This window comes from Notothenia coriiceps, unplaced genomic scaffold, assembly GCF_000735185.1.
Source record: "Notothenia coriiceps isolate Sejong01 unplaced genomic scaffold, NC01 NC01_scaffold00030160, whole genome shotgun sequence".
Taxonomy (NCBI): domain Eukaryota; kingdom Metazoa; phylum Chordata; class Actinopteri; order Perciformes; family Nototheniidae; genus Notothenia; species Notothenia coriiceps.
Genome location: NW_011362861.1, coordinates 5,857 through 15,545, shown reverse-complemented (window position 1 = coordinate 15,545; position 9,689 = coordinate 5,857). Strand labels below are relative to the sequence as shown.

General features: G+C 40.0%; 1 protein-coding gene across 2 annotated transcripts; it reads left to right on the top strand.

The window, feature by feature from the left end:
* The first annotated feature begins 3,925 nt into the window (after positions 1-3,925).
* pln2 (phospholamban 2) lies at positions 3,926-9,683 on the top strand. 2 transcript variants are annotated; one of them, XM_010787132.1, is made up of 2 exons: positions 3,926-3,995; positions 8,157-9,683. In XM_010787132.1, exon 2 carries the CDS (start codon positions 8,352-8,354, stop codon positions 8,511-8,513), a length of 162 nt encoding a protein of 53 aa, XP_010785434.1. In that variant the 5' UTR covers positions 3,926-3,995; positions 8,157-8,351; the 3' UTR covers positions 8,514-9,683. The 2 variants fall into 2 exon arrangements, 1 of the variants encoding a protein (XP_010785434.1); XR_799842.1 differs by having other exon boundaries at positions 3,938-3,995; positions 8,154-9,683.
* The last annotated feature ends 6 nt before the right edge of the window (positions 9,684-9,689 follow it).

Here is a 9,689-nt window from a genome sequence, read left to right as displayed (position 1 = left end):
GAAATTCTCTCTGCAGACCCATTCTCACAGCGTTTATCAACCTTTTTCTTACTCAATATCAAGCCACACTTATTGTTTTTATTTCGGCTGTGACTTTGTGTGTGCTCAGGGTGAGTTTGGCTGTGTTTCGCTGTGTATCGCTAAACAAGGAAACAACACCTCCACGGAGCTCAGCGCGATTCACAACGTCCCGACCAATCAGAGCACAGTGTGCTCACAGGGAGGGTGGGGGCTGGAGCTACTGGAGCTACAACGAGCCGTTAAAGGCAGAGAGTGAAATTCAGTGAATACACGTAGTTTACAGAGATGCTGTATGAGAAACCAAAGTGAGTTTGGAAAATTGCACAATATAAATCTATTCTAGTAGACCTCAACAATGGAATTATGATCAGTGGAAATGGCCATGACATGGGACCTTTAATATCACCTACCTAGTTCCTGAAGAAACAAACCCAACGAATGCTTACTTCTTTATGTGCAGGGCCTGTTTTCACTCTGAACTTAAAAAGTATTTCCGATACAGAGCAGATCAGTGCCAAATCCTCCCTTGTAAATACCAGATGACCTACCTTTGAATACTTCTGATTCTGCACAGTGTAAATGAACCAAAACAATGGAGATTAAGGGGCGACTCCGTTGTTTATCTCCATGTTAGAGCAGAGGGTTCTGTGATTTCTCTTTTTAAACGTTTGTATTTGATTTGAATGTCCCTAGCGTATAAGCTGAAGTTTAGCTCTAGTCTCAAAAAATCCTGTTAACATCCGTTCCATTTTTCATGAGCATGTGGTCAGTGGTGTGAAAAGTGTCACGAGGGAAAAGTATTTTACATGACTCTGGTTTTCCTTACCCAAAGCTTTCTCTCTCACTGGCAGATTGTCTGTTTCTCCTGCTTTGGTTTTCTGTTTCTCTCCCTCTGCATCTCCCTCTCTTTTCACCATGTAAGGCTGCAGAGAACCAACCGCTCGCTGCTGGGACAGAAAAAAACAAGATGAAAAAAGGAGAACTGTTTTCTTACAGGACATTTTTTAAGAATGATTTCTTAGCTAGGTCTAAAAGTAGTGTGGTTGTGAAGGGGGAAGACGATAAAAATGAACCATTGAGGCACTTAGAGTCAGTCAGATATACATACATTTGAATAACACTGGAAATTGATCACACATTTAGGATTTCTGCCCTTTTTCTTGTGTCAAAATAAAGTCACTTCTTGATATTTGACTCTGTGTTAACTAATAGATATCTCCATGAAACCTCTCCAGCTGATACCTTACATTAAAACCACTCTTTTTTTTAATGAAATTGGGTTTTTAAATATGCAAATGAGGCCATATCTAATGCTAACTTTGGGTGAATTGGGTGAAGGAGATTTTCTTTCCACAAGTCAGAAAGAAGAGGGATGTCCCGATCACCTTTTTTTGCTCCCGATCCGATTCCGATCATTTGATTTTGACAATCTGCCGATACCGATTTTTCCCGATCCGATCTTTATGCAATGCATTAAGAGAAAAAAAAGGTAACAGATAACGGCTGGTCATCCAACGTGATGAATTCAGCTATCTTGGCTGTAATTTTTTTGGCCTTTTCACTGTTCTGGGGCAGTTTCTCTTTCCTTTTAAAAGTCTCCGCCTTGCAAACATTGCATCTGGCTGTTACACTGCCTTCACTTTCAATGTTATAATACTTCCAAACTCCTGACATTTTCTCTGTCCCGATTCCCGAGTCACCAGCTGAACGTAGCCTCTCGTTAGCTTACTGCTACTATTAGACACTGCGCCCACTCTGTTGCCAGATTTGAGAGAAATAAGCAACCAGGTCTATGAAAACAAGCCCAAAAGAAGCAACACATACATGATGTTGGGTAATTTTAAACCAAAACTAAGGCCTCAGGATGACTTTAAGACGTGAACATGGTCATTTTTGTTTTGTAACATTAAATAAAATAATAAAAATATTTTATTAAAAAAAAAGAAAAGAAAAAAAAATCCCGATCCCCGATTTTTTTCTCCCGATTCTGTTCTTTTGAAAATCACGTGATCGGCTCCGATCCCCGATTACGTGATCGGATCGGGACATCTCTAAATGGTGTGGAAGCCAAAACTTGAGTAGGGCATGATATATGGTCCTTTTATTATGTTAAGGGCCACAGGTGAGTGTACGAAAAAAAAGTCTTTAAAAAAAAAATCTTCTACGGTGCAACAACACTAAGACTTAAAAAATTACAAATTCAGCTCGATGTTCCCCTATGAATAATAAAAACATAACCACAGGCTCCATATTGTTGGGACTAGCTAAGACAGGAATACTTTATTTAAGGTACCGATACCGATGTTGGTAATAACGCTCTCAGGAGGGATGAAGGAGAGCAGCTAAAGTGTCATAAATAGAGCATGTCTACTTGGCATTGTATTTAGTTTTTGATATTGTTGATGTGTTTTTACTTTTTCTTCCGTCTAGACTTGTGTTATCGTATTCTCCTGCTAATAACACTGGTCTGCTTTCTGCTTCCCCAAAAGGAGGATGGCTGTTTCATCTTATCTTTAGACGAATACACATGTCACAGAAGAGGCTGAGAGACACGTATCTGCTGTGACTGAGTGCATTACACACAGCCTGTTTACACACACAGTCTCCTTTTAAGGCCGATGCAATGCTTTCTGGGCCACAGAGGGGGGTGGGGGGGTATTTTTACTTTTTCCGGACTTTTAGAAGGGTTTGTATGTTTTGATTCCTCCCATGTGGAGGATCCTGCAGGACTTAACCCCAAAACATGTCCTTATGTATATTCATAGTGATATAAGTGGGTATGCATCTATGGAGTATGACTCGAAATAAATATTTTAAACGTTACCATGAACAGCATCAATTTGATTCTTTGATCTTAAATATTAGCACATAGGAGAAGCATTTTCAATACATGTTATCTAATAGATTCTCTGGTGCTGTTGTGCTCTTGCTAACAGGCACATACATATATTATTTATTCAACAGGAGCAACAATTAAAAAAGCTGTTGCTGTTGTTGTTACATGGCTGGATTAAAAACCAGCCTGATGATACAAGCCACATTTAGATTATACGGCTATTTAGGAAATTATTTTGTCACTGCTGCTTCAATATCAGGATCCCAGAGGATCAATTTGCGGGCTCTTTGCTGGCGTGGTCATGGCCGAACTGTATATTTAGAGGCGCCATCAGCTGTTGAGTGTTCATCAGGCTGCCAGGATAATGAAGACAATAGAGTACATGATGTTTGATTGGGGGCCAAGCTGCCAGCCGGCTCAGGAATCCAAACAAGGTGACCTGTACAACGCTTTAGGATGCTGAAGGGGCCGCAAATAAATGGATGAGCACAAGAAGAGTCATTCCCCCACGTAGCATTGTTAGTTGTTCTCTGGCTACATACATGTGCATCTTCTAGGGCACTTGGTATAAGAATTAGAAGATAGGGCCGTCACGAGACTTATTTTGTAGATTATAAAACGGACAAGTCAAATCAAGCAATCTGATTGGTTCTTAGCCGTGATATACTGAGCGTATACCACGGGTAGAATTGTAAATTACTTTTCACAACAAGTCAGTATCCCTCCGCGTCTGAGAAAAACAGTATACCGCAGGCAGTTTGCTTTTCTCCGCTTCGCGTCGGGCCGAACCACGCCCCTTAGCTGTGATATAATGAGCATATACCACGGCCTGTCGTGAGCTATTGCTTAAATATATCTACAATTACATTACAAGCTTATTAATCAAACAACTTTCAGATTTTTCGACAGTAACCTAAATTCTTCAACAAGTCTACACTGTGATGCATGTATGATTCATCAGACATGGTCCAACCTCGGCATCCCCACTCTCCTAAAATATTTTCTAGGATGTCCTGCCTCCCTCTCTCCCCCTCCGCCTCCCCCTCCCTCTCTCACATTGTGTTTACAGCAGTTGGAGAGCGATGCATATCTGACATTTCTCTCTCAAACTCCCAGCAGCTCTGTTCTCCTCTGAAAGGTAAGAACCAGCATCCTCTCCTCACATCTGCTCTTTATTTCTAATTTCATTTTAGGGTAGTAGATGGGGAGATGATAAATGATTATAAGGCTCAGAATCAATAATAAGACTTGAATGTTCATTTAAATATGCTAAGTATTGCCTATTTCTAGTAGTGTAATGACTATGAAGCACTTCTTATGGCACCCTAATGGCTTTTTAAAGTGTAAATGAGTTGATTTGTAATTAGCCCGTCGGTTAGATGAGCACATCGTTGATTTACTGTAAGGGTAACTATGTGTTACAGAGGGAAACTGTGTAAAATCACTGCTTCTTATAAAAAAAGTCCTTGTTCACACACAGTAAACTCTGCGCAGAGGGCTAGGAGGGGGAATGGAAAGTGGACTGAAGTTCCCAGAGGGATAAACAGTCCTCTCCACTTCTTACATTCCCATCTAAAGCACATTTTTTTCAGACCGCTCATCAGCTCAAATATAAAAAAACATTTTACACTTTTACAGTAGCAGACGATAAATAATCATATTGGCTTCAGAAAATCAATATCACATGTTTTTTTTTCCGGATATTCATCCATGTGATTTTGATGTGATTTAAAGGACTTTTCCATTCTTGCAACAGATTTAGTTGTATTTACGCTCTGATGACCTCTGGACGCAGAAGACAAAAGCCAGCTAACAGGGATGTCCAGCGATTGAGAAATTCAATAAAAAGGAAAAGCATATTGATTAATAACAAAATATGCAAATGGTGCAAAATAATCAAAAATGAAGCTCACAGCGTAAAGATTTGAGAAAAGTGTGTAACAGAGACTATTTTCATTTCATTTCATTTCAAACCTTTATTTAGACAGATTGGTCCCTTGAGATCATCGATCTCATTTACAAGGGAGACCTGCATCATTTAGTTCCACATGAAACATAAAAACAACAAACAAACAAACAACAGAGGATATCATATTTACATATCAACATTTACAAATACCCAGAGTGTCAGAAAGCATTTCATTTAGACGTGCCTTAAATACATTCAGAGAAATAAAAATGCTCAATTTCAATTTTGCCTGTAGACTGTTCCAAGCAAGTGGAGCTGCGCACATAAAAGCTGTCTTACCTAAGACAGTCCTTACTCTTGGCACATCTAACAAGACTATATCCTGCGATCGCAGACAATAGCTGCTTGCAACTTTCTGCTTTATCAATGAACAGATATAATACGGGAGTTTGCCCAACATAGGTGTATAGATAAAAGTGTACCAGTGACTGAGCCTCCGTACAGTGAGTGATGGTAAACCTGCCTTGGTATACAGTGTACAGTGATGAGTAAGTGCTTTACAATTTGTGACAAATCTCAGAGCACTATGATACGCAGCATCTAGTTTGCTCATGTAGTTGGCAGGTGCATTCATATACATCAGATCACCATAGTCCAGCACAGGTAAAAAAGTCACAGTGACTAGCCTTTTCCTGGCCTCAAGCGAGAAACAGGACTTATTCCTGAAAAAGAAACCTAGCCTAACCCTCAGTTTTTTAAGCAGGTTATTGACATGAAGTTTAAAAGAGAGACAGTCATCAAGCAAGATACCAAGGTATTTGTAACAGGCAACAACTTCAAGTTTTGTTCCTTGCGTTGATACAATATCTAAAACAGGTAAAAAGTTGACTTTCTTCTTGTCCACTCAATGTTACAGATGAAAACGTGCAAACCGCATGTGAAGCCATTAGTCTCAGTTGAATTATGGAGCATCGTTTGCAGTCATGACATTATGATGCCATTTACGTGCCTGTTCTTTGTCATATGACCCAGAATGTGTGACTTTTACATCTGGCTAGTTTTCTCCGGCACGGACCGCTCACAACCTGCTTTGAGTGACTGCTCCTTTAGTTTCACCGCACTTTAAAAATACAATGCGCAATTTAAATTAGTTACTGGCAGATCCACTCCAGAGGCAAGTCAAGTCTTGTCTCCCTGGGGTCGAGCTGCATTTTTCCATTAACAGTGGTTCAACCTGTTGTTAGTGGTGGGTAGTGTGCGTTTGGTGCATCTGGGAGTTGTTATGTCTCCGTAACTGGGGGCACTGGTGTAGGTTGTCATTGTCTGACTGTGTATAAAGCTGCTAGTGAACATATCTGTGAGTGTGCTGAGTGAATGTGTTTTAGTTGTGGGCGTTGGGCTCAGATCGGTCAGCACGCTAAAGATACAAGGCAGTCACATCTACAGGATGACTTTCAACGTAGTCATATGTCTTTGGAAAAATGCTTTTTGGTTAACACTTATGTTGTAATTTCATTTCATTTCAAACCTTTATTTAGACAGATTGGTCCCTTGAGATCATCGATCTCATTTACAAGGGAGACCTGCATCATTTAGTTCCACATGAAACATAAAAACAACAAACAAACAAACAACAGAGGATATCATATTTACATATTCAACATTTACAAATACCCAGAGTGTCAGAAAGCATTTCATTTAGACGTGCCTTAAATACATTCAGAGAAATAAAAATGCTCAATTTCAATTTTGCCTGTAGACTGTTCCAAGCAAGTGGAGCTGCGCACATAAAAGCTGTCTTACCTAAGACAGTCCTTACTCTTGGCACATCTAACAAGAATATATCCTGCGATCGCAGACAATAGCTGCTTGCAACTTTCTGCTTTATCAATGAACAGATATAATACGGGAGTTTGCTCAACATAGCTGTATAGATAAAAGTGTACCAGTGACTGAGCCTCCGTACAGTGAGTGACGGTTATCATTCTTCAGATGTAATAAGAGGCTTATTTGGGGGTCTTTGGGTTGTGACATCTGTTATAATGGCTACTTAACATCGGCTTTAAGAAATGACAAAGCCTGGGAGTATTTACAGTCAACATTTCACTTTTTTTGTGGAAATGAGGATTACTTGCGCACTCGTCACAGAGAGGGAAACAGGAAATGATTGACAGTCGGCACTCGGCTCATAATGATGTGGCTGATGTGTGTGGACGAGTGGAGGATGACACTCACACACACCTCAGTCCCTTAACCCCAAAGGTTTCAAAGTAATGACACCAAAAACAGGAGGTTTCTCTCAATTTCTCTGATTCAGGGGACAAAAGCTAGACAGGGGCCTCATAATATGCCAGGAATGACTGATATGTATTGTTTTTTTGGAAAGTCTGAGCTTCTGTTGATGCTGAGGGAAACTAAAGACAGGAAACAAATACAGACATGTGACAGGGGGTGAACACTTCAAGATCAAACAGAAAATCAAACTAAACTAAGCCTCTAAATGCAGGTAATTTCAGATTACACTATTTCAAACTACGGCGCATTTCATTTCACATGCACAGCGGCTGTCTAAGTCTCCAGGGCTTATGAATTAAACCCAAAAAAAAAATCAGCGTGTCAGAGAACACACTTCAGTCAGGTCGGAAGTTTAAGGTCTCAAAGCTGACGTGCACTCTTCCACAGTTATCCCAAGAGGTTTGAAAAGGTGTGTGTGCGTGGGTGTGTGTTAAGGTGCTAGCATGTCAAGTGATAATGGGTGAGTCAGAAGTGGATCAAGTGTGGAGGAAAAACTGAAGTGAAATGACAGAAATAGATTTGAAAAGTTTTGACAAGGTACTAAATGGCCCTCTGTGCTGAGAACAAAATATAGTAAATGCAGTTTTAATATTACAAGCAGTGAAAGAACACACTTTGTTTCAGCAACATCCGCAGGAAAAATAACTTAGAAATCAGAATGGGTATTTTTCTTACCTATGCAATGATTGACTACTTTCAGATACAAAGATAACTAGCCTAGAAGCTTTATTTTAGATTTAATAAAATCTCAAAATGAGGTACGTGTTTCACTTCATGTCTTTTCATAATGCACACCTTCAGTCAGTCACATTGTGTTGCTGCCTCAACAAGAGTCTGGATCAACACATCACCAGCCGTCCACTGGCGCCTCTGTTATCATCACACCATGTGCTGCGATACACGAAGGTCAAACAACATCTCAACAGGGGGCATTACCACAGGAGGGGGCTAAAGGGATTCATTTTTTTTGTTAAATTCAAAGGCAAAGTGAGATTGAATGTCGTTAACATGCTTTTCTTACTGTCTGTGTTAAATGTAATTAATATCCTACTTTTGGCCCTTCATGGTGTTAATCTTATCTTGTCTTTCCAGCAGCAGAGAGAAGAGAAGAGGCTTAACAAGGACTTAACCGTATTATGCTAGACTACCAAAAACACCTGACCTGAGCTCACCTGCAGCAGTTTGACTTCACCTGAAACCAGCCTGAGTTTCTCGCTGCAAACAGGCCCAGCAGCCTGACCCAGATCTCTGCTTTCTTAACAAAAATCAATCAAAATCTAACCTGTCCCCATGGAGCGTGTCCAGCACATGACCAAGTCGGCCATACGTCGAGCATCCATGATCGAGGTGACTCCCCAGGCCAAGAGGAACCTGCAGGAACTCTTCGTCAACTTCACCCTCATCCTCATCTGCCTGCTGCTCATCTACATCATCGTCCTGCTGAGCAGCTGAGGAGCCTGACACCGTGCAACATGGCAGATCTCTGTGGACGAGGGTTGGGTTGAGATGTGATCTATAAAGCAATAATTTATCAGCTCCATTTTTACAGCTTAATTCCTGACAGCTATGAAGAACGATCATGGAGGTCCATGTGAAAACAATATCTGGCCAAACCCTGTTAAAAAATGGCAGCTTCCCTGCCTCTTTTTCTTGAGGGAATGATCCAGCTTCAATAGTTTAAACTTCCCTGAAACATTTCATGTATTTTTATGCTGCTCTTTCAGTCCCTGCTTACATTATAAAGTGTTTAGGTTGATGTAACCTCTTTATTCAAGCCATGTTGCATTTCAGTGTCTCCTGCTAAGGGAATTATATGTAATATTGCATTACAATGTATGAAAAAAGACTAGACTTATGTTAAATATTTTTGTAGAGTTATGATATAATAACAGTAAACTCTAGACATCTTGAATTAAGGAGTTTCATTTGCTCAACTTGTTAATGTGTAAGCAGTCATAAAGGACTTTAAACAAAATGTTAAGCCACATATACTGTAGGCTATGCTACACTTTTGAAGACATAAGACGTATTTTAATTTACATTTGAACCAGATAAAGGGTTTCAGTCAACAGGTGTCTGAGAACACCTTTATGCACATTTGGCACCCTGTTAACACTTCCTAACCTCTAGAACTTATCTTTGAAAACAAGCTGAGCTAACGTTAGCATTAGCTCGCAGCCACATCCAGTCAACCTAACCTTATGGCGAATGTGAAACTGCTTTATTCAGAGTCTTTACTGGTTTTACTCACCGTTTCCACTTGTTTTGGAGAAGGTCTTTCTGGTTAATTCGGCTTGTGGTAAAAAAAATAAAACACGCCTAAATGTCTGCATATTTCGTAAACAGAGAACCATGATGATAATGTTAGCTTCTGAGCTAACGTTAGCTGTTAGCTCGCAGCCCCTACATTCTATGTACGCCGAATTGCGTTAGAAAAATAATGAGTTGAAAGATGAAACAGTTTTATTTAGTGTTTTAAATGTTTTTCTCACATTGTACATTATTTTGAAGAGAAGTAGAGCACTGTGGATAGTTCGCTCATGATAGTGTAAGAGATGTGTTTGAGCATGCGCAGTCTCATTAGTTATGGCTTCTACGTAGTCACCTACCTTACCTGCATGTGTTCCT